Genomic DNA, 26524 nt, shown 5'->3' with positions numbered 1-26524 from the left:
ACAAGGCCTAAATATGGGATTGTTATCCAAGTCTTCTCCTCACAGTTTGAGCCTACAAAGCTAGAATTGATTGAAATTGTCTATTAATTTTACTCAATAATCTGTCCACCATACTTTCTTCATACCCATTGTGACAGCTATCTGTTTAATTTTAGTGATCTCAATATCAAAATCATGATTGCTCATAGGTATTGTTAGTGCTCTATAGACCATGCTATTGAAAGCAGCAAGTTTGTGAGAAATAGGATGACAAGAATGAAGAGGAATGATAACATCAGTATGGGTTGGTTTTTCCTTTAGCTACGTTTAAACTAAGTAAATTCGTATGGCTTTTGTTGGTGGGGAGTCCCTTGCGGGAAGGTCCCACCGCCTGAATATATAATTTGAGCCGTCAATGGGCCTTACGACTGTCATACTTCAGCCGGGACCGACAGTTGAACGTGCCCATCCGATAGCACGGGAGTGATCTGGTTAAAAAACTTTTGGTTGTGAGAGGGTTTGAACCCGGGATCTCTATGCTGCTACGCAAGCACTCTATCCACTACACCACGGATCACTCCACGTTTAAAACTGTGTAACTTTGTTATAAAACGTTACGGTTATGTAACAACTTAAACTACGGCAAATTTTTATTATCATTATCCAACAAAAATTGTAATAGCGAAGATTCCAGGGTAGATGACAGAATATTAAATAATAAGCATAATATAAAACTTTAGAAGCATTATATATGACTTTTGAAATTAATTTTTAGATTAAATTCAGTCAAATAAGGTAGAACGTCAGTTTTTTACATGGTTTGCATCAATAATAATTTCTATATCTTGTAGGGTACTTCTGTACTGATTCAATAAATGAATAACTATCGTACTCTGAATGAAATTATTTAATAGATAATTCAAGAACAGACTTAATTATTCAATTGGCCTACACAACACAGTCATCATTTATTATAGCAGGCTCACGGTAAGCTTGGTAATTTTTTAATATCATGACTCTTTTCATACTCATTATTACCATGTAATGGATGAAAGAGCAACTATTCTTTAGAATTTATTTTCTAGAAAAGAAGTTGTTAAATCGATATATTGTAATTAAAACAAACATATTCTCTCAAAAAATATAGAAAACCTTCCCTTTCACAAGTAAAGCTGCAAACATCTTCTCTATCACAATTTTTATCTTATAATATCTTGACGAGAAGTGGGTACTCTGATTGAAAATGAGAGAGGATAATGTTGAAGAAAGAAAGAAAAACTTTGAAATGTATCAAGTGGACTCAATAGATCAGTTATTGATCTTGCAAAAATTCAAAATTATAAAAAGGTCAGTGTAAATTATTAATCCTGCAATATACAATCTGGGTCAGTTTCTTGAACATCAGCTTTTAAAATGTTAGAAGTATACTCTTGTATTTATGGTAAGAGTTTATGATCTTCCACTTGACAAGCATAATATTATTTGAGTTGTTCTATATATGGATGTTCAGTGCGTGCACATACAAATACCACAGAGAAAATAAATAAGCTATCAAAGATAGAATAAGCTTATGAATTTATAATTATAAATAAGAAAGTCTTAGGATGATATACTATGCTTTTGTACAGTCATTAATTCAATATGGTTTAGTTGTATGGGGTGGAGCCTATGACACTCACCTTCTTAATTTATTTTTTATTCAAAAGTACATAATTAAGACAATTAAAAAAAACCTAGGTTATATCCAAGTGAATCCCCCTTTGTTGAATTTAATGAAATGACAATAAGGCAACTTTATTTCAAAAGACTTCTTGAACATATTGTTAAAAATAAAGATACATTCATCAGAACTGATAAACTGTTTTATAACTTAAGACCTGACACATCTTTGAAATATATCATCCACAATACAAGGTTGAGCTTTATAAGAAGACAGATCATGTATATGAGCACTGAATTTATAAATATTTTACCATTTGATTTTGAATTAAAGTTGAGATAGAATGATTGATACTTGGATTAAGTAGCGGAATGGTGATAATGTCAATTTGATTGGTTTTTTCTCATTCAATTTGTTTTCATCGTTTTTAAGCTATCTATATATTATTTACTCGTTTATTTTTTTAGTTGATACTTTTTTCAAGTTATTGTTTTTATTTATTTATATAAATACTCCCACCAGCGGGCAAGATGTTTTTTCTTTTGCTGGTGGCGCCTCAAAAATTCTACTTTTATCTTAGGTTTTTATGATTAGTCAAGTTCTATTTTATGTTATTTCATAGTTTAAGATATTGTGTTTTTGTTAGACTTGTCTATTTCAAATTTTTGTAATGTATGAATTTTTTGGCAAATAAATTTCAAATTTCAAATAATAAAAATTGATTGAAAATAGTGGGCTCCCATTAAAAAAACAACTAACCCATTTATTTAAAAATAATACTATAAATTTCGTGGTTTTCCCCATTTTCAGGTGCAAATTCGAAATAAATTATTTATTAAAGATGGAATAAGACTCGAAACATGATAATATAGAAGGCTACTTTTAAAAATATCTTAAAATGGTTTTAATATTATTTGATGATGAATGTTGTCTCAAAAGAATTATTAGAAAAGATGATTTCAAAAGAGAGTACTATTCTCATTATATATTTTCAATGAACTTAAGGTATCTTTTCTTAATGTTTCTCTATGTTTAACAGTACTAATGTTAGTTGGTTTCTTTCCACAGAATTATTTCAAGAACTCACTTTCTTGGTAAGGGATTCTCATAAAAGTAAAAGATCAAACAATATACCCTGTTTTCAACACTATATGACGAAGTTATCTATTTTGTTCACTCACTTGAAAATGACATTAATAGTCGAAACAGGTTGTGAGAAATAAAATAAAGTTGGATAGAAATATTCTATCATACCTTATCGCCCAAACATTTCTAACTTTTCAAAATTGTAATACTCTACAAAGACAATTTATAGTCCTACTATGGACTCCTTGCTCCTCCCTTACCCTACAATTTAACATCTCCGTGAATATATGTAGTACCCAGATTCAATAATATTTATGGTAAAATATCCCTACATTATGTAATTCCCTACTTATTTAACAGACTTCCTCCAAATATTCGTGACTACTCTAAGAAGGTTGTAATGCTGTACCTCAATAATAACAGCATATACAATTTATAAAACGGAACTAATAATATTACAAACGTACACATAATATAAGAAACGTCAAGTTGAAGAAATAACAGCATATTTATTCATATTTCTACAAAGAAGCACTGATTGGAAAAGAAAAACTAAGGATACTCCTTGTACTATTCCTCTCCCAAAATTTAGATAACACTTTAAAAGTCCCAAATAGGGTTATGATTTCACTTCACCAAAATTTAGTCCATTTTCACTCAAAAACAACGAAAACTAAGATTTTTAAATTTTGACGGTTGAAAACAGAATAAAAAACAAAAATATCACACTCAAATCATCATTAATTTGAAAATTTTCGAGTTATTTTACAAAATTTAGAGCCAGAAAAAACACAACTCACTATTCAGCACAGCTGATCATCTGATATGCTTACATAATAAGAATTTTTCAATTTTTGCTGGCTGAAGTTTTAAAATAATTTTCCTTTTATTGTCACTGCCGCCTGCCTCAACGATAAAAATGTACTATTTCTTGTGTAAAACAATTTTTCCCTTTTCCTTTCATTCCTTTCTGATAAATTTTTGTTTTCCCCTTTTTCTATTAACTCGGTATCAAAATCTGATGTATATTTTTTATTTTATTTTTGCATTTTATATTAGTTTCCTTTCATTTTTTTACTTTAAAATCTTTGAAGTGTAATATTTATTTTGTCTAAGTTTATTTATCTTTTGTAACTCGTTTTTCCTGTAACTGGGCACCCGCCGAAAAACCTTTGGGTTTGGCAATTGACCCTCAATTGTTTGTATTGTGAATAAAAATGTTGATTGAATTTTGATTTGATTTTATTCGAGTTGAAACAGGGTAACTTGAATTTAAATTTTTATGTTACTTCAAGTACTATATACTACCTACAGGGGTTCTTTTTACAGGGTCATCTTCCATTGTACCATTTCCAAGTGGGAGGTACTCTTCTCCCCGAGATTACTAACTTAATTTACATGTGACAGGTACCGGGAATTTACAAATTTTCAAGTGGGAAATAGGCTACTCTTTTTCCCTGTGCGGGAATATTCAAATTTTCAAGTGGGAAGTACTTTACTCTTCCACCGTAGACTACTAAATTTCCATGTAACAAGTACCTGGAATTTTCAAATTTTCAAAAAGCCCACAACTCGTCCCAGCATTCCAATCACCAAAAAGCATCAGATAACCAAACTCCAACTTTTATCGAAAACGCTGCATCGGCAATAAAACACGGCCGCCTCGTTTGGCTTTTCAAACGCACCCCGTAAATTAAATACAAAAAAACACTTTCAACTACGAAAACTGTAAATCCCGGATCTCATGCTAACAATTGAAGCGTGAAACACAAAACATCAAAGCTTCTAAACACGTCCGGTTGGCTTCAGAACGTCCGTTGAATTTGAAATTCGCGCGGAATCCGTTTTTTGAACTGTGTAACCCCCGTACTATGAGGGCAGGAAATCTGCATTGCGTTTGGAAATTATCGAGAGGTGCAGGCCTGCTAATCAATTATGCTAACTAGAGGCCTAAATAAATTGGATAAATAGGAATTAATTAGGGGTGCACTGCGCCTTTATGAATCGATTCTGTTGATTTGTAGAGTGAACGGGAATAAAATGCATGACTAGGCTGTGAAGGAGTTTGACATAATAATTATTATAGAAATCATTAGTATCTTTGTTATATTTCATAAATCATGACTATAGTGAGGTCCACGTGATAATGGCAGTGGAGAACGATGGGAGAACAACGTTGCCTATTCTTTGCCTTGCCACGGACTTCTATAACATGAAGTTTTAGGCACACCAGTGTTTAATGTTAAGTCGGGCCTAGGCCACAAACTCAAGTTCTGTCGTAAATTTGTCAAACTCTTCAAAATAATAAGGATGATATAGAGTATAGCTGATACCAATACATCTGTTCATTCTTGATGTGTATAAAATAATCAATTAAATTTTATTCCTCAAGATTTTTTAAACGATTCAATAATGAATTTGTATAGCCTAATTGATATTAAATATTTTTTTAATCTATATATATATATATATATATATATATATATATATATATATATATATATATATAAAAGCGAAATGGCACTCACTCACTGACTGACTCACTCGCCGAACTAAAAATCTACCGGACCAAAAACGTTCAAATTTGGTAGTTATCTTCAGTTGGCCCTTTAGAGGCGCACTAAGAACGGATTTGGAAAAAAATCAGAAAATACGCCCAAAATCTGCGTTTTTTCAGCGTTATCGAGAGCAAATGAACAGAAAATGTTCAAATTTAGTACAGAAGCTCAGCTTTGGTGTAAAAATGTTGTGTTAGAAGGAATTTGCAATAACGTCAAAGGTACGCCCAAAATCTGCGTTTTTCCAGCGTTTTTTTAGGGTTTTCTCAGCTTTATCGAGAACAAATGAACAGAAAATGTTCAAATTTTGTACAGAAGCTCAGCTGGGGTGTAATAATGTTGTGTTAGAGGAGAATTGGAAATAACGCCAAAGATACCCCCAAAATTAGCGGTTTTTTGCGTTTTCTCAATTCTTTCATTAAGTAATAGACAGAAAATGTTCAAATTTGGTACAAAGGTTTAGCTAGGGTCTAAAAATGTTGTGATGAGGTGACTTTAATATTTCATCAAAGATACGTTTGTTAGCTGTTTTTCTCAGCTTTTCTGCGTTTTCTCAGTACTTTGACTTTCTGATGGAATGAAGCATGCTCAAATGAAAAATGCAGGCTAGCGAAGCGATCCCGCTGATCTCATTTTTGGACGATCCAGTCGGGGGTCCAAGGGGCGGACGCGAAGTGGGATATGGCGAGCGAAGCGAGCCTGACGGATAGTCAATTATATTTCTACATTGTTGAAAAACGATCTGAAAAAAGTCGTATAGGTAGAAGAGGATATAGCACTATATCTGCTTTGTCAAATGATAGAAAAGGGTAGCAACACCAATGTTAATCACATACTCCCATTATATACTGCACATTGATTATTTTAGATGACATCATTCTACAGTGGCTGAATTTGATTGGATTCTCTTGCAGCTGACTATACTACACTAGTTAATGATTCTATAGATCAGTATTAATTAATTCTCTTGCTTTATTGAAACCTAAAAAGTCAAGGAAACTAATGATAATGAATGACTCACAAGAAATAAAAAATGATAACGAATGAAATGTAAATTAATGTGATGGTTTCTTGATCCATTCCGAGCTGCTTTGTATTAACACACTTTTCTATGTATTTAAACACGACATGCAGTCAAATATTAAGTAAATAATTTAAAACTTTTACTTACTGACTAAGTACTTTCGACCGTCCAGCGATCATTTTCAACAGTGTTGACTGTATCTTTGTTATCAACAGTGTTGACTGTTGAAAATGATCGCTAGGCGGTCGAAAGTACTCCAGTCAGTAAGTGAAAGTTTTTAATTATTTACTTAATATTTGACTGCATGTCGTGTTTAAATACATAGAAAAGAGTGTGTTAAATTAATGTGTTATCAAAAAAATAATATATATTTGAACGAGCGTTAGCGAGTTATCACTTTTGACTTACTGAAGGCCAAGTCGTTGACCGTCTGTTTGTATGTTCTACAATAACTTTAGAAAGAAATGATCAATCAGCTTCAAATTTTGAACACCTATATTCTTTGAACCTTTTCACAGGTCAAGCTTGTTGGACAACAAAATTTACTCACTCCTTCGTCGTTTTTCAGGATATAAAAATAGCATTGTAAGTGCACAAGAAAAAATATCTTTTTGATTTATCATTTAGTCAGCTGAAGAATTACAACAATTACAGGCAATTACAACAGTTTTTCCATTCATTCATTCATAACATCAGCTGAGGCTATTGGGAAGCTATCACATAGGACCTTCATGCGTTGACACATGACTTCAGCTGGTTAATATACAACATCATTTACAACTTTTACATCAACAAACTGTGAATAACAATTAACAAGTAATTGCTATCAATCACTGACATCTAATTAGCCATCTTATAAGCTATCATCTGACATCTGACAAACCCCAATATCCTACCCATACAAACAATATTCACGACCAAAATACCAGTTCAAAATAATTTCAAAAATAGCAAGAACAAGTCATCTCAGATCCGTGTTCCCACGTGCAGCAAATATCTCTCATTTCCGCACACAAATTGGCCCACACATTTTCCCCGCAAAGCACGAGGGGATTGCGGAATCGAGAGTGTGTGCTTGCTCCACATTTGCCCAGCAATAATTTCCACTCTTTAGTAGTTTCCAATAAATGGGACCACGGAAATGAGACTCCAGATGTAGAGACGCCATTTTATGTCTTGTTGCTTACGTCACACACTCACACGCATTTCCGTCAATTTATCGATTTCAAATAATTTTCCCGACGTCTGTGAGCTTTCCCACAGATGTTTTCTTCGAATTCTCCTCTGATTGCGACTCTATATTTCTAAGGAGTGCTGAGTGGTATGGGACTACTTGGTATTTTCTACATAGAAAAATTCACTCTAAACTGTCAGTGGAGGTAATGAATGAACCAATGAAGAATTGGGTGACATTCATTCACTTCATCAAGATTTCAGTTGGTCAATAATATCAAGAACCAGCTGTGGTTGACAATTTCAGAACCTGAAGTATTCCATTCAAGCTCTTGTTGCTTTCAGAAAGTGATAAAAAATCAGCTGGGTTAGTTAACTCCAGTACCTCTAGTTTTCAGTACGTCAAATTCCACTGTTGCTCTCAGTGAGCCCAGTGGATACAGTATCATATTTATTTCTAAAATATTATCAATTAATTCTGAATAATACCATAATATTGACATAGAAGAGCAAAATCCTAACCCCTAACCACTCAAGTGGAATTTATTGGAGGGTTGAGTGTAAGAGAGGGCCGGCTGCCTAACTCCGCCCTCCTAGGTAAAAATAAAGGCAGCCATTCTATTCTATTCTATTCTATTCTATTCTCCCAAATCTAACATTAAACTTACTTTTCCCTAACCCATTCTTACTATTTCTCAACTAGTGTGCAACGGTGTAACCATACCTGGAATACATTTATATATTTATTTTCAGAATGTATTCTAGGTACATTGGGTGTTACCAATACCTACTATTACTTAATAGGTAAATAAGTAATAGTAATAGTAGGTATTGGTTTAACTGACTGTGTAAAATTGCATCAAAAACTTGATGTTGTGAAAACTTGATGCCATGGGAACGTGTGTACACACATGTTCAACACACTTGTCCTGTCGTTCATGGCTACATGAGCTCACAAAATCATTAAGTATGATTCTCCATAACTAGATTATTAAATATTAATATGACAACGTATACTAGTAGTTCTGTGAACAGTAGAACTCACGCAGTATTCTCATCCACAAGTACCTGATTGAAACTATAGACCTTATGGAAATACAGCAATAGACTGGCTTCTCCACACATCTGTGTAATCACTTGTCAGCTGATTTATGATGAATAGTTCTATAGTCTGATTTTTACTCTAATATTGGCGTGTGAAGGAGGCTCCTTTTTCCATCTATAAGTCGTCATCGTCTCCTTACAGGGCATTAGGCATTAAAAGACATTAATACCTGTTCCGCCTTCAAACATTCGCCCACCTTTTTCTTGGTCTGCCAATACTTTTCCTTCTTCTGGCTTGTAAGCAATGACAGCCAGAAGGGAGTATATCATATTATGATACATACATCATATACAGTAGATAAGCAAAAACGTAAAGCTGAATTTGAAAAAAACGTTCTTTAAATCAAATAAAATCTTTATTTGTCCCAAAAACATAATTACAATGACAAAAATGGTTATAAAAGAAAAAAGTAAAATACAATATAAAATGAAAAAGAAATATACCATTAAATAGGATTATACATAACTATATTAAAAACGGGAAGTCCCTGCAAGGTTCGAGGAACCTGAGCGCAGAGGAAATGTCTATACAATCAAGTTTGAGCGTACTTTTTTGCTTATAATGCAAAAATATGTGCAATCTGCAGATGAGATGCTATTCTTGAAATGAATCTGGCGGGGAGCGGAAAACAAGGCATTCAATCTGCTCAGTCAGCCACTCAATCTACCCCTTCATCTTCAACTTTATCTGCTTCTCAACCTCCTTCTCTTTTTCTTCTTCTTCTTCTTTCGTTCATCACCCTCCTGAATCTTACAACTTGTAAACTTTCTCATCTACCCTTAAACCGCTACTTCCTCAATATTTTTAAATTGTATATTTTGTTGTATATTTCGTCTCAGTATATTTTCTCTCTTCCTCTCTCTACTTTTCTTCTCTTTGTCTCTCTTTCAAAAAAAAAAAAAAAAAACAAACTAATATCATCATGTACATCTCACAACATTTTTTTTGCTGTTACTCTTGCTGTTAATGAAGAAGTGTTTCTTTTTTTAATACAAACCATCCTAATTCCACATTACACCAATACAGGATTGGTGCCTGAATATTCTGCTTGTATAAAAGTACAAGTAAAGTACAAAAGCATTTAGAAAGAGTGTGAAGAAGGCAAAAAAAAAATCGTTCAAACTTCGTGATCTTATGGTCTTTGATGCGAGAAACACGAATCTGGAATCATATTTGCAAAATTCCTTACCGCTCAGGAGATATGACCATTTGAAAATTTTATGTTTTCTGCTTCATAACTCAGCCTGTATAGAAGCTGGGGGGTTCCAAATTAGGCTTCGACATTATTTTCTCAGGTTAAGCTTTATTGACCGAGCGAAGTGAGGTCCAAGATTCAAGTCAACGGTTTGGCATTTCTCTTAATGTTTTAATGTTTATATGTTGCGCATTTACGGCGAAACGCGGTAATAGATTTTCATGAAATTTGACAGGTATGTTCCTTTTTTAATTGCACGTTGACGTATATGCAATGTTTTTGGAAATTTTGCATTTCAAGGATAATATAAAAGGAAAAGGAGCCTCCTTCATACGCCAATATTAGAGTAAAAATAAGACTATAGAATTATTCATCATAAATCAGCTGACAAATGATTACAGATGTATGGAGAAGCCAGTCTATTGCTGTATTTCCATAAGGTCTATAGTTTCAATCAGGTACTTGTGGATGAGAATACTGCGTGAGGTCTACTGTTCACAGAACCGCTAGTCTATGGTGCAGATTTCAGACAAATCTGGGATACTTTTTGTTTCAGTGTGTTCCACGATGGTTTCCATGGTTTTTCTCAATTTTTTTGTGGAAAATAAAAATCGCTCAAACTTCGTTATCATAAATGGTCTTTGATGCGAGAAACACGAATCTGGAATCAGATTTGCAGAATCTCTTACCGTGTAGGAGATATGACTATTTGAAAATTTGAGAATTTTATGATTTAGTCTCATAACTCACCCTGTATAGTAACTGGGGGTGCCAAATTTGACTTCGACATTTCAACAACTGTACTATAACTTCTTGTATGAATTTTTTCTAGTTTGGCGAGCTTACAATGCTGGTCGCATTAAGTTGAGAAAAATGTAATAAATTTATTAAATTTTTTCACCCGAAACTTATCACCTCCAATACTCATATTCTTTTTTCTTTTCCAACCTCATCTTCTCTCTCATTTTTCTCTCTTCTTTCTTCTTCACGTTGCCTTTCTCTCTAGATTTTCAACTCTACTTCCTTCTTAACAACGACTTCCTCTCAATATCTCCCTCTCTTTTTCCTCCTCTATTTTCCCACCCAACACTCTCTCCACAATCATCTTCCTCTCCCTTCTTCCTTCATCACCACCCTTCTCCCTCCATCATCCCCCTCACCCCCTCCTTCGTTCATTAGTGCTAGCCTGTCAAGAGAATCTAAACTGCTCTGGCGTTGATGACTCTCTACCGAGATTCACTTTAAAATGTCAGCATTTTTTGAACGAGCAGCATTGATGTTATCCACTAGGAATACTGACAGTATCCTTGAGTGACAGTATTCTTCACAAATAGCTCCAATGCTTCCCGTCCATTCAGAGCTGACAAATTGAGGTGGATCTCACCGTTCAAAGAGCTAAACGCAATTTATGCTTACAGTGTTCCTCCCTCTTCAGCCGAAAATATTTTTCGTTTTCAAACTCGTTTTTGTGATAAAAATCATATTTTTCGAAAAGTTCAAGGGTCGTGGAGTGAGCTGTAAGCACCCTTCAACTATAGGTATGCACTAAACGACGTGTACCGTCCCATATAAATGTACCGGATTCATTTTCCCCATCTTGAAAACTTATTCAGTTCGAGTTGTATGTGCATTTTGTTTTACATTACATCACCCTCCTTCAATTAACTTGTATGTCTGTTTTAAAGAACGATCAGGTCAGGCTCTTTTCATAATATTTTCTATGGACTTTAGTAGAACCTCAGCATAAATACTCTACATATTTTGTAAGGACTTTGGTGGAGCTTCCACGTAAACACTGCTTCATGTTTTCTTAAAAATTTAATTAACTAGATTGTATCAGAGACATAAAACATCTGGTGTGGCGCACTCACACAACTTTCCTTGCCGTTATGAAAATTGATCACCTGACGCTAGTGTTCTCGCGCATCTCAAGTCTACTATTCAAAGATTTGAGCCAGCTGGTGACAGGGCAATAACGCTGGAGACACACATGAGGTCTGTTATCTCTTCATAGTGAATGATTTAATAGAATCAACAATAATTTGCAATTGAAGACATTTCAATAATTTAAATCGACATGCGCCTGTTCCCAGTAAGAATACTATCTTGTTGTGGGTAAAGAATTTCAGGAACACGTTGTCCGCTTTAAAAACGAAAACAACAGGACGAAAACGAACCGTGAGAACGCCTGAAAAACGCCTGAGTAGCTGTTACACAGTCTCCACGACGTTCAGCAGCGAAACATGCTGCTGCACTAGCCATTTCTGATCGAAGTCTTGTACGACGAATCTTTTTGAAAAAAATTGAGATATTTGTTTCGGTTGTTACAACATTATCAATCTGTAGTAAACTGGAAGCTTAAACATTGAACAGTAGAATAAATAGTGTGAGAGAAGCTCTACGATTGGCCATAAGCTGTAGAGCAATGGAGGTCGAGCTCGACTCTCATTGGCCGAGACTAGACACGCCCAAGTATTCCAAATATGGCTATGTGTCTCAGCCTATCACAGTAGAGCTTAACCCTCATTGGTTATCAGCTAATGGACACATTTTAATGATAGTTAATTGATCTATAAATAATTAAGAATGAATTATGAATTGATGAATGAACGAACGAATAAATGAATTAATGAATAAGTGTGACTGAATATATGAAATATTTCTTCCATGTTTAGTTTTGAAGAATCTAAATGCAAAAATCTAAGTTGTGAAAATAATAAGGGACTGAAAATTTTGTGAAGTGAACAACTACAAGACTTGAGGCTGATCGGTACACCTTTTTATTTTTATTTAAATTGGACAATCTTTTTCAATATAATTGTTAAGATCATTATAAGAGTGAGAAAAAGTGGCAACTGAAATTTTTAAGTGGTCTAATAAGCGAGTTATGGGTTGTTGAAGTGCTAAACTCCGTTTTCTTTCCAGATCATAAACGGTTTCGAATTTTCCATTGGAGTTTTTTTTTAATACATTCAGTATATTATTGGTTTTGTTCTAATATGCGTTTTTTCAGGATTAAATCCAAAATAAACAAGTTATTGAATTTACAAGAAATGTTACTTTTTCATTTATGAACGGAATGAGGAATAAAATGTTTCAGTTTGGAAAGATATATTTTTTGAATTTTTAAGAGAAGTTCTAATAAGAAAACGGAATCGGGAAAGTTAGCACTTCAACAACCCATAACCATAGAGAAACGATAGCATAAGTAGATATCCCATGGTATAGGGCGTTTATGTCGCAACTTTTACTGTTATCTCAAGCCGATAGTTCACGTAGTTCTCTCCCATGCAGCTGTATGACGCTGGTAGTCTCTCAAATTGTGCCGTTAATACACTCTCATCCCAACGAACAGTAAAAATTGACAATAATCGACAGGAATCGGCTTGAGATAACAGTAAAAGTTGCGACATAAACGCCCTATACCATGGGATATCTACTTACACTATTGTTTCTCTATGCCATAACTCACTTATTAGACCACTTGAAAATTTCATTTGCCACTTTTTCTCACTATTGAAATGATCTTAACAATTATATTGAAAAATATTATCCAATTTAAACAATAGAAAAAAGTTTACCGAACATTCTTAACCTATTTCGGACTATGTGTAACCTTATCTAAATTTGGGAGAAGAATAGCACAAGGTTACCTTATTTTTTCCCTCCCTATCATTTGTATTATGTACTTATTGTATCAATCAATGTATTATCTATTATTTATTATTTTAGAAAGGCGACTTTCTAGAAGTATTGTAAGCCTAGGTGATGATGATGGGATGAATGATAATACAATGAATGTAGAGTTATGAATGAATAAAAATTATAGGTTATGCTATCCACTTGAATTGATTTGACCCCACTTTTCAGTCCAGAAAATAATTGACCGAGCGAAGTGAGGTCTAAGATTCAAGTCGACGGTTTGGCATTTCTCTTAATGTTTAAATGTTTGAACTTTTAAATGTTTATATCTTTTATGTTTAAATGTTGTGCATTTACGGCGAACGCGGTAATAGATTTTCATGAAATTTGACAGGTATGTTCCTTTTTTAATTGCGCGTCGACGTATAAACAAGGTTTTTGGAACTTTTGCATTTCAAGGATAATATAAAAGGAAAAAGGAGCCTCCTTCACACGCCAATATTAGAGTAAAAAACAGACTATAGAATAATTATTCATAATAAATCAGCTGACAAGTGATTACACCCCAGGTAGCACAGAAACGTTGAAATAACGTTAGAAACACGTAATACCTTAACGTTGAAAAGACGTTTAAATTCAACGTTGAAAACACGAGAAAATGTCCGCCGTTTCCACATTATTTTCAACGTTGAATAATAGTTGAAAAAACATTGTAACAACCATTATTTTCAACTATAATAGACGTTGAAAGCACGTCGTGACAACCATTATTTTCAACCATAAATAGACGTTGAAAGCACGTTGTGACAACCATTATTTTCAACTATAAATAGACGTTGAATTAGCCATACTTTTGAACCGGTACCTTATCAATTACATGGTAATATTTCTAAAATCATTTGAAAAGAGATGAAAATACGAAATCATATTTCCATTTATTTACATATGATTTCATGTAACAGAAATATTACCCTGCAATGCGGTACATTGGTAAGTTGACATTAAAAACACACAATAAAAACCATATTCATCTCTTTTCTGTTCAGAAGACAATATTATTGTCTTGTCAATTGGCATCGTATAAACCCGCCTACATTTTAGTTTTCAGGTATGATGATAGTTTGTGATTTATGCAATAGAGAAACAAATATTTTATTACAGTGTTTCAATAGAAAGGGACTTTCAAAATAACTTTCCACTTTCATTTCATAATACTTTTTAATTACCGACGAAATTAGATTGTTTTTTTCTCCACTGAAAATACTCTGTCGCATATTTTAGCCAATACTTAATAGCATCTTCAATTTGGGTCTCAATGCCCACAGTCGACCCACAAGATTTTTTGATAGAATCTGGAACATAAGGTATTATAAATTTTAATAAGAAATTCTATAATAATTATGAAGGCAGATGAAATTTTGCCACCACATAGTTATTTGATACAGATGTTGCATGGTTAAAAGGGAATTGCTTTTAACAACAAGTACAGAAATTTTTCTCAAGTGCACATCTAATAATGTTATACATTTGATATTTTGTTATACACATTGATATTTTGAATCACAAGGCGAGGTGATGACTGTTTTTTAGATAAAAATAGTCCATTACTATACAATAGTCAGACGAGAAAGTCACGCCAGCTGTTCGTTCAAACATTCAAAAGAACTAAAAATAAAGTAAGAATATTGGGTTTCCAAATTTTGTAGCATAGACGAATTTTAACTTGAAATACTCCTCTTTCATTAGGCCTATAGAAGTAAACAAATAAGGCTCTATATAAAAACGGTACTAAATTTATTTTTTAGATTTATGAGTAAAATTTAATAGTTACTGTAGGTACATACTTAGTTTTATGAAAAAAACAGTTGTATCCCGATATTTCAACCATTTTTTATTGGCCTACTAAATTTTGTAAACCTAGACCAAAAGTTCAAAATCACAATGAAATTAATCAAAAATATCCTTGACATATATGGGTTGTAAACATGCATAAATTAATTGAAAATTCAATTTTCAAATGAACAAGTTTAAGCTAAATTTCGTCACCATGGAATGACGATATTTGGAAAATGTTAATATTTATGAGCTGAACTCCGGACACCCGTTTTCAATTCTTGGATCACCGAGTTAATTACTGAACTTGTTAAAAGCAATCACTTTGATGTTAAGTGATTTATATTATATTAAGTTCAGTGTTATTATATTAAGTTCGATGGAATTTCTCAACACAAGCAGTCCTGTGACAAAAACAATACATAGATAGCATAATGAAAATATTTGTGCAGGAATCAAAGTAATAGTAATTTATTTGGAAGTTAAGTAGTAGGCTACATGTAAAATACTTAAAACCAAGCGTATTGTATTATATTAATTTTTAATAATTATATTAAATTAGAGCCCTCTAATTTAAAACATAATATAACTTACCTAACCCTAACCTCAAATGTAAACATAATTATGTTCAACACACAATATTTGTTTTGAAGTTTAGACAATAAATCACCAAACAATCTCATCTTTTAAATAAGAATAATAAATTAAATAAACTTACCAAGTCAAAGTGGAATAGGTAGACTCTTCTAAAAGAGTTCACAGCTTTCATCAACGTGATGAGAATTCAAACATGAAATGGCGTTGATCAGTCGATCGTCGTTGATGGATCCGTTTTTGTGTAAGGACTACTGTAGCGCTGTGAGTGGTGGAATTGGAAGCTCGTTTTCAACGTGTTTTCAACGATAGTACAACCGTTGAAAAAACGTTGCATTTAAAACGTTGAAAAATTCAACCGCTAACGGTTATTCAACCTCAACAACCAAATTTCAACGTTGGAAACACGTAGGTGTGCTACCTGGGACAGATGTGTGGAGAAGCCAGTCTATAATTGCTGTATTTCCATACGGTCTATAGTTTCAATCAGGTACTTGTGGATGAGAATACTGCGTGAGGTCTACAGTTCACATAACTACTAGTAAGCTAGAAATTTTGAATTTGATTTGATGAATAACGAATGAATATGAACTCTAATCGAAGAAGGAACAAATGAGATCCGATTAAAATGAGAGAGCCTAGAAGAGAAGTTCACAAAGTATTACTGATTCTAATGAGCTAGCACTAAATCACCGGTTCTTATTCATATCAAAATTCTAGCGCAAGATTTGCAAAGTTCTAGCTGATAATTGTATTATTTAGGTGAGCGTTCAACGATGAATCAGACAATGTTCTTAAATGTTGGCTATAGGTAGGCTACCTACCTAACAGCCGCTAAGGAGTAACTAAGTTTTATCTTTAAGCTACTTTGTTAGAAGATACGAGCTGAACAAAACTTACTAACAAACTTCTGAAGAGAAAAAGAAGAAAGATAAGAAGAAAATGGAAGAGATGAGGAGAAAGAAGAAGTGGAAGAAGAAGAAGGAGAGGAGGAAAAAGAAAGAGAAGGAGGCTGCTCGTTCATTAGTGAAGTTGGTGCGTTCTTGTTTAGTTGTGAGATGCTTGCAATGATGGTAGAGAGAGGAAGAGAGAAAGAAAGCTGGGAGATAAGAGTAGATTAAGAAGAAGAAGAGGAAAGAAGAGGATGTGAAGAGAGAGGAAGAGAAAAGGAGACCAAGAAAAATTGAGAAATGGGAGAAGAGTAGTGAGTAGGAGATAAGATGAGGTGAGAGGAGATGATAGAAGATGAGAGGTGGAGAAGAATAGGAGAAGAAAAGAAGAATAGAGGAAGAGGAGAAGGAGAGAAGAGGAGTGAGGAGAAGAGATGAAAGAAAAAAGTGGAAGAAAAGAGAGGAAAAGAAGAAGTTAACTTGGTGCTTCTTGTTTAGTTGTGAGATGATTGCAATGATAGTAGAGAGAGGAAGAGAGAAAGAAGGCTGTGAGAAAAGAGTAGATTCAGAAGAAGAAGAAGAAGAAGACCAAGAAGAAGAAGAGGATGTGAAGAGATAGGAAGAGAAAAGGAGACAAAGAAAAATTGAGAAATGGGAGAAGAGTAGTGAGTAGGAGATGAGATGAGGTGAGAGGAGATGATAGAAGATAAGAGGTGGAGAAGAATAGGAGAAGAAAAGAAGAATAGAGGAAGAGGAGAAGGAGTGAAGAGGAGTGAGGAGAAAAGATGAAAGAAGAAAGTGGAGGAGAAGAGAGGAAAAGAAGAATATGGGAGGAAGAGTGATAAGAGAGAACAAAGAATAATGAGAGTAATGAGTGAAGATAGATAGAGTTGTGGAATAGAAGGAACTGGGAAGAGAATTTTTGTCATCTTCTGCTTTATTCTCGCTTCGCTCGCCATATCCGTCTAGCAAGGGGGCTCCGCCCCTTGGACCCCCTACTGGATCGTACAAATATGAGATCAGCGGCCTGAATTTTTCATTTGAGCATGCTTCATTCCATCAGAAAGTCAAAGTACTGAGAAACGCAGAGAAGCTGAGAAATACATTGGAAAAACGCTGATTTTGGGCGTATCTTTGATGAAATATTAAAGTCACCTCATCTCAAAATTTTTAGACCCTAGCTAAACCTCTCTACCAAATCTGAACATTTTCTGTCTATTACTTGATGAAAGAACTGAGAAAACGCAAAATACCCGCTAATTTTGGGCGTATCTTTGACGTTATTGCAAATTCCTTCTAAAACAACATTATTACACCCTAGCTGAGCTTCTGTACTAAATTTGAACTTTTTCTGTTCATTTGTTTTCGATAAAGCTGTGAAAGCGCAAAAAGACGCTGGAAAACGCTAATTTTGGGCGTACCTTTGACGTTATTGCAAATTCCTTCTAACACAACATTATTACACCCTAGCTGAGCTTCTGTACTAAATTTGAACTTTTTCTGTTCATTTGTTGTCGATAAAGCTGAGAAAACGCTAAAAAACGCTGGAAAAACGCAGATTTTGGGTGTCAAGATTTTTGATGTTCATATCTATGTAAATATTTCCAATTCCGTTTTTAGTGCGCCTCTAAAGGGCCAACTGAACATACCTACCAAATTTGAACGATTTTGGTCCAGTAGATTCTTAGTTCTGCGAGTGAGTGAGTGAGTGAGTGAGTGAGTCAGTCAGTCACTCAGTCAGTCAGTCAGTCAGTGAGTGAGTGCCATTTCACTTTTATATAATATATAGTTTCTTGTCAATAATATTTTATTCGTCAAGACATTATATTTTCGATGATTTAAAAATACATTTTCATAATTGGAATGCTACATTTTGGTAGTTTGTTATATTCCTACTCATTCCACGAACGAATCGGCATTGTTGCAGGGCTAGAAAAGAATAGACTTATCTGGTATGTCTGATGAAAGATAAGGATAGAAAACCAATGATGTTAATCAAATCCTGACGTTTTAACGTAAATCTCACTACAGTTTCAGAGATCATCCAACCGTTTCCCGATACTCTTTTATGAGGAATAAAAATTCACATTTCAAAAATGTTTAGGATCAGATATGAATGCTGCCAACGTCACTACATTCAGAATCCATCCATTCACGACAACATGCTATTAAGTTTTTCTGTTACACTTTCGATCAGCTTGATAAATGAGCGAAAATATGAACGAGCAATCATACAGTGCACCGTAAAAACGATATCAAGGCAGCGAGATCAACACAGCATATTATAAATTCATCTCTCTCCCCCACCCCCTCAAAAAAGCGTCATTTTTCAAAACACCCCCTCACCACCACCCACAAAAATCCCGGAAGCCGGGTGACATTTTTGGGTACTGTCATTTTTAACCCGCGTCGACGACGACAATTAATTCTTTCCGAAATTGTTTTGAGGGGTGTGTAGGGGGGTTTGGGTGCCCCTTCCCCTCACGGTAAAAATTGGGGAGAGTTTTATTTCCCCCCCCTCAACTCTCCTAGCCTACGCATCACAGAACTACGCAGTTACATGTAAAAAAGTGATGCAGATTCAGTGCTAGTTGTGAGGGGGTGTTTTTTGAATTTTCCCGCGCGCGCTAAAGCGTGTACCGTTCTGTTGTGTTATTTTTGGCGGGAAATCTATCATTTTGGCGCGAGCCGGTGTGACATGTTTGGAATGCAAAGTAAAACATGTGAAACCCTGCGCTTGGTCGAGATGCCGGTGATTATTATGATTGTTTCAAACTGTTTTTCTATTTTCATTTTTCACTCGCTTTTACTCTCTCTTTCTAGAGAGGAAGAGAGCATGGGAGAGCGAGTAGAAGGGAAACAGGGGAGAGTAAAAGGAAAACCTTCCTCCCCTTCTACTCTCTCTCACTCCCCTTCCTTGCTAACTTGATTTGATTCGAATTGATATTTGATAGATATTGAATAACATTGTTAATTATTTTTCTGAGAAAACATCTTCCCGGATTAATAAATGCATAATTACATGCATAAATAACTCCTTCAATCATTTAATGTTTGATCATTTCTTCTACTTTTCTTTTTCCAAGATGGCGTTTTGTAGGGACTTCTTCTATTCCATTACTCTGTAATATCATAGAGAGACAATAGCATAAGTAGATATCCCATGGTATAGGGCGTTTATGTCGCAACTTTTACAGTTATCTCAAGCTGATAGTCTACGTAGTTATTTCCTGTGAAGCTTCATGACGCTGGTAGTCTCTTATATTGTGCAGTTCATACACTCTTACCCTGTCAAAACAGTAAGAATCGACAATAATCGACAGTAATCGGCTTGAGATAACAGTAAAAGTTGTGACATAAACGCCCTATACCATGGGATATCTACTTACGCTACTGTTTCTCTATGGTAATATCTATTGTTAATTTGATCATCATTTAAGAGAACAATAATTATAGGATATCATTCCTTGTGATATACATTCTTGAATGATAAATAAATTAATTTTATTCTCATTTATTCATCTATATTTTAAATTCCTTAATCATACGTTTGAGTAATGTAATCCTTTTAATCCACTAATCCTATTAATTTAAAAATCACACACACTTGTAAAGTCACTTCAAAGTCCAATGTCAACCATAAAGCTCTTTGACCCGCAAACATTTGATGATGTACACATAGTGAAATTCACTTCTTACTGTCAGTATTTCTTGTGAATAACATCATTGCTCCCCATTCATCTAATGCTGACAATCTGGAATGTATTTCAGCAGACTAACAAGATTTTACAACGTTGGTAAACACTGCTCTTTATAGCTCCTAATGACAAGAATTTCCAGGCTTTTCCTGACAGTTTTCACGTCGAATTTTCTCTGCTCATCTACGGAATCCGTCATCTCTGATTCTGTGACGCATTTTTAGTGTGTCATCTCCAGTTTTACCTGAGTTTGCAGTTTAACTCCAACTTTTTTTCATTCGAACCAGTCTTGATCTCATTATTTCACTTTCAATGCTATCTGTTTTTCTTATCCCTAGTTTCCAGATATTCCTCTTGTTCACCCCAATAACTGAACTCTGATGATTATTCATCTATTTATTCACTAGAAGGTATTATTGTTATTGTTTATTGTTTATGAAGAGACGGATTCAAAGATCCAAAGGTTCAAAGAACCCCACACGTCAACCGAAGGTTATTGTGTTTCCAAGTAGTATCAGAGACAAGAATAATATAGTTATCCTTACTTATCCTTCATCTATGGTAGTATGTTAGGCAAACCAATACCTATGTCCTTTACAAGAACCAGGAGTTTTCCCCTATACTAACATTCCATTGATCACCTGGTTGCTATCCTTGTCGCAGTCCAGTGTGATATGCTTGGCAGTCTATTCAGACTGATAAGTCATCATGACCTAAGTGAGTTCCACTCCTGGCCTTCTTTGTAGGTCCTTCCGCTGAGGAAGGGGCGGCCAAGTTGCCTCTAGGGTGCTAACATTCCATTCATCACCTGGTTGCTATCCTTGTCGCAATCCAGTGTGATATGCTTGGCAGTCTATTCAGACTGATAAGTTCTCATGACCTTCGTGAGTTCCACTCCTGGCCTTCTTTGTAGGTCCTTCCGCTGAGGAAGGGGCGCCCGGCCACCCTTGACTAAGCCTCTTGACCCACATTTGTGCCTGGAGTTTCACCCATCTCTGGTCTCTTGGGTTTTTTTCTTTTTTTCCCTCCGAAACTGCCCTGATGGGGCAGATCCCGTGGCTTTGAAGGCAAGGCATCTTCTGGAGTTGCCTTGAGGTCCATTTTTGTCGCCTCCTACGACAAGCATGAATACCGTGGGTGAATCCTGGATTTCAACACATTCTTGAGTACGATCATCGACTCAAAGCTCCCCTAACCCATAGGGGGCCACTAGAAGGTAACCCGTGCTTTGCACCGGAAGAAAATTGGTATTGTAAAATAATGAGATCTCCTTATGTTCAAGAAACATGAAAAAAATTAATATATTATCCTGTTCAATATTACATGGATAATCTTCATAATAGTTGAATATTCATAGCAAAAGAAGAGTTTGTTAGGTCTCGAACCTGCAACCCTTGATTCATGAACCGCACGTGCTATCAACTGAGCTATGGAGTCACGTGGAGTATAGCCAGTTTGCTTGAGCTTGATAGATGTGTATACCTTGAATCACAAATTGAATGAAAAATCTGTTCAAATTATTGAATAAGAATTAGATGATTAATAACAATAATAATAGGCCTATTACATCCTCGGAAAAATTAGAATATTTTATGTAAAAATATTGCAAGTTAATTAGTTCAGAAGTTATGATGCATCGTTTGTGAATTTCCCATCCCGAATGGGATAGATTAGGGTGAACGCGCACGGCCAAGACCAAGACCAAAGTTTTACATTTATAAATGTACTGGTCTGTGCGACCAGAGCCTACTGCTGTGGTAGTGCGTTGCTCCATATAATTTCAGGTTGTCCTGTCTGCAAGTTCTTGGTCGTGGTCTTGGCCTTGGTCGTGGTCTTGGTCTTGGTCGTGGTCTTGGTCTTGGTCTTGGTCTTGGTCTTGGTCGTGGTCGTGGTCTTGGTCGTGGTCTTGGTCTTGGTCGTGGTCTTGGTCTTGGTCGTGGTCTTGGTCTTGGTCGTGGTCTTGGTCGTGGTCTTGGTCTTGGTCGTGGTTGGTCTTGGTCGTGGTCGTTGGTCTTGGTCTTGGTCTTGGTCTTGGTCGTGGTCGTGGTCTTGGTCGTGGTCTTGGTCTTGGTCGTGGTCTTGGTCTTGGTCGTGGTCTTGGTCTTGGTCGTGGTCGTGGTCTTGGTCGTGGTCTTGGTCTTGGTCGTGGTCTTGGTCTTGTCTAGGTCGTGATCTTGGTCTTGGTCGTGGTCTTGGTCTTGGTCGTGGTCTTGGTCTAGGTCGTGATCTTCGTCTTGGTCGTGGTCTTGTCTTGGTCGTGGTCTTGGTCTTGGTCGTGGTCTTGGTCTTGGTCGTGGTCGTGGTCTTGGTCGGGTCTTGGTCTTGGTCGTGGTCTTGGTCTTGGTCTGGTCTGGTCTTGGTCGTGGTCGTGGTCTTGGTCGTGGTCTTGGTCTAGGTCGTGGTCTTGGTCTTGGTCGTGATCTTGGTCTTGGTCGTGGTCTTGGTCTTGGTCGTGGTCTTGGTCTAGGTCGTGATCTTCGTCTTGGTCGTGGTCTTGGTCTTGGTCGTGGTCTTGGTCTTGGTCGTGGTCTTGGTCTTGGTCTTGGTCGTGGTTGGTCTTGGTCGTGGTCTTGGTCTAGGTCGTGGTCTTGGTCTTGGTCTAGGTCGTGATCTTGGTCTTGGTCGTGGTCTTGGTCTGGTCGTGGTCTTGGTCTAGGTCGAGATCTTCGTCTTGGTCGTGGTCTTGGTCTTGGTCGTGGTCTTGGTCTTGGTCGTGGTCTTGGTCTTGGTCTTGGTCTTGGTCTTGGCCGTGCTAGTGCGCGTTTACCCTTATCCCGATTATTAATTGTATAAGACGCTTCTCATCTTTATGAATAGCTTTATCATAATTCATCATCTCTCTATTGATCCATTCATGATAGAAACGTTTGTACGGTATTATCATTCATCCTCTCATCATCACCTGGGCTTAAAATACTTGTGGAGAGTTGCCTCTGTAAATAAGTAAAAAGAAATAGATGAGTATCATGAACGTATGTACAACTGAATATTCACGTCTGTGTAAATACTGTGTACTTAGATGTCATTATGTATTATCAGTATAGATAACCAATAAAGAAGAAGTACGTCTGTATGAATACTGTGTACTAAGATGGCATCCCCCACATACCATTATCTATAATTCAGTGAAGTATTATGCATTATCAGTATTGATAACCGATAAAGAACCATCCAACCTCAATAAACCTCATATTGCACTCAGAGTGCAGTCTTGTGTTTGAACAATGGAGGTGTCGATCAACGTAGTGTGAAAGAGGGAAGAAAGAAAGCAATAAGAGAGAGATGGAAAACGGGACATGTTATTGATAAAGTGAGATGAGAGTAGTGAGGAAGAGGGGGAGATAGAAAGCAATAAGAGAGAGATGGAAAACCGGACATCTTATTGATAAAGTGAGATGAGAATAGTGAGACAGAGGGGAAGATAGAAAGCAATAAGAGAGAGGTGGAAAGCGAGACATGTTATTGATAAAGTGAGATGGAAATGTAGTGTTGATAGTAGTAGGGTAGACGAAAAAAAATTGCACAAGTGCTTTTTCGCACTTAACCGGCTGTAAATCAAGTCCAAAGTCCCCGGCAAGGGAGGACTTTCGCTACAGAGCGTCAAACTGTCACCGTTTCTCATTCATAGCATTGAGGCTTTCCATTCAATCAATGATGACAATTAGTAGTGAGTTTATCTGTAGCTGTATGTGCATTACATGAACTATGTATGCTGTGAACTGACCAATGGTAGTCAAGTCATAGTAGTGGAGAGGTGGAGAGAGCCAGTAATTACTAGAACGAAAGACTCTTTGTCAACCTGACTCTTCTCCTCCTTCTTCTTCTTCTTCTTCTTCCTTCTTCTTCTTCTTCTTCTCCTCCTTCTTCTACTCCTACTACTACCACTACTACTACTAATAGTTCTGTGAACAGTAGACCTCGCGCTCAGTAAGTTACATTGACCTGTTGTTATGTTTCCTCAAAAATTAATAAATCATTTATCAATTTAAAATGTCTTGGAAAAATCCTAAATAAACATGGAGCTTTCTGTCCTATCGTGCCGTGATGTGTTGTCCCGGAATGCGAGTGTGAGCGCTGATATCAGGTCTGGCTGCCGTCGATACGCCAATCCAATCAACCCATCAGAGAACATTCTGTGTTGTCGTGTTGGCGAAAAATATGTGTGTTGAAATTAACAAAATAAACTACCATAATGCTGATTTTCTACAAACTTTATTTCTCACTTTTAATGATTTAAGAAATCAATTTCTTTTCAATAATATTTTTTGCCATTTTAATAATCAGATTAAAAAAGGAAAATGTTAAAAAAATGATTTCTATCAATAACTCTACACTCCAAACTAGAATCAGTAGACAAACTGTCTACTAACGTTGATGGAAAGATGCATTTTCAATATTATGTTCAATGTTTTTGAACGGGTAGTACTATAGTCCACCATACAGCTGACTTATGATGAATAATTATCATTCTATAGTCTAATTTTTACTCTAATATTGGCGTATGAAGGAGGCTCCTTTTTCCCTTTAATATTATCCTTGAAATGCAACTTTTCCAAAAACCTTGTATATACGTCGACACGCAATTAATTTAAAAAGGAACATACCTGTGAAATTTCATGAAAATCTATTAATGCGTTTCGCCGTATAAACATATAAACATTTAAATATATAAACATATAAACATTCAAACATATAAACATTCAAACATATAAACATTCAAACATTTGAACATATAAACATTTAAACATAAAGAGAAATGCCCTACCGTCGACTTGAATCTTAGACCTCACTCCGCTCGGTCAACTACTTCTACTACTACTTATACTTATCCAACGTTTTCCTCCCCTACTTTTTACTTCCCCCAGAATTTCATCTCATCCCTATCGCACGTTTATTTCCCCTATTCTTTCCTTCTCCTTCTTTCTTGCGCAAACTTTTATGCTTATCACACCCCAGTTTACGCAGAGCTAATTATTAGTTATTGAGATATCAGTGTAGAAGTAACTTGGTGCAAAAAATCCTCAGCAATATATCCAACAGAGCTCAAAAGTTTCTGCGTGTAAAAACTTGTGATGGGGTGGAAGATATCATAATTGCTTCAATATCACAAGTTATTCAAGTAATTTAGTCGAATCCCGCAGAAAGTTTTGCCCATAATATAGACTTCCAGCATTTCTTCGTCTGCTCCCTCTTCTTCTTCTTCTTCTTCTTCTTCTTCTTCTTCTTCTTTCTTCTTCTTCTCGTCTTCTTCTTCTTCTCTTCTTCTTCTTTCTCTTTCTTTTCTCGTTCTTCTGCCTTCTCCCTTCTTCTTCTTCTTCTTCTGTCCTTCTTCTTCTTCTTCTTCTTCTTCTTCTTCTCCTTCTGCTCCTGCTCCTCCTTCTTTTTAGCGACCATCATCTAAAAAAACGATCAGTGATTTGTCAAGTGAGAGAGTGTGAAAGTGTGTGTGTGTGTGAGAGAGAGAGAGAGAGAGAGTTAGTCTTAGAGAGTGAGAGAGTGAGCGAGTAAGTGAATCAAAGAGACTCTCTGACTCTCTCACTCTCTAATTTTTCTCAAGTGAGAGAGTGAGAGGGTGAGAGACTCAGAGAGTGAGAGAGTGACAGAATCAAAAAGTCAGATAGTGAGAGAGTGAGCGAGTAAGTGAGTCAAAGTGACTCTCTGACTCTCTCAAATGGTAGAGTGAAAAAGTCACTCTCAAGTGAGAGAGTGAGAGAGTGACAGAATCAAAGAGTCAGAGAGTGAGAGAGTATGAGAGTAAGAGAGTGAGAGAGTGATCGGTGAAAAAGTGAGTGAAATAATTCAACTATGTCGAGATCCCCTAAAAACTTGCAGCATTCGTTGAATGGGTAGCGTTGATCTTATCTACGAGAAATACTGCCAGTTTGAAGTGATACTCACCTTTTCTGCCTTAGAAATCCAGTCACTCTAGAAATTCTTCATTCACCGGTCGTCGCAGTTTCACACTGATCTCCCAAAACGCAGTCAATGATCACACTCGTTTCCCAAAACTCAGTCAATGGTCAGGTTGAAAGCACCGTATAAATTTTCCCGTACACTTTGTCAATGTTCTTCTGGAAATCGTGGAAA

The 26524-nt window shown here is 35.8% G+C and overlaps 1 protein-coding gene across 1 annotated transcript; it reads right to left on the bottom strand.

The window, feature by feature from the left end:
• Nucleotides 1–22217: 22217 nt before the first annotated feature.
• LOC120353921 (negative elongation factor E-like) lies at nucleotides 22218–25640 on the bottom strand (the record flags this gene model as incomplete). The annotated part of the gene is made up of 3 exons (XM_039439456.1): nucleotides 22218–22430; nucleotides 24280–24300; nucleotides 25602–25640. Coding segments are annotated over 3 exons (273 nt in total), but the record flags the coding sequence as incomplete, so codon positions are not given.
• Nucleotides 25641–26524: the final 884 nt, after the last annotated feature.

Source organism: Nilaparvata lugens, chromosome 12 (genome assembly GCF_014356525.2).
Source record: "Nilaparvata lugens isolate BPH chromosome 12, ASM1435652v1, whole genome shotgun sequence".
Classification (NCBI taxonomy): Eukaryota; Metazoa; Arthropoda; class Insecta; order Hemiptera; family Delphacidae; genus Nilaparvata; species Nilaparvata lugens.
Note: the sequence above shows the minus strand (reverse complement) of the source record. Positions and strands in the feature narration are given on the sequence as shown.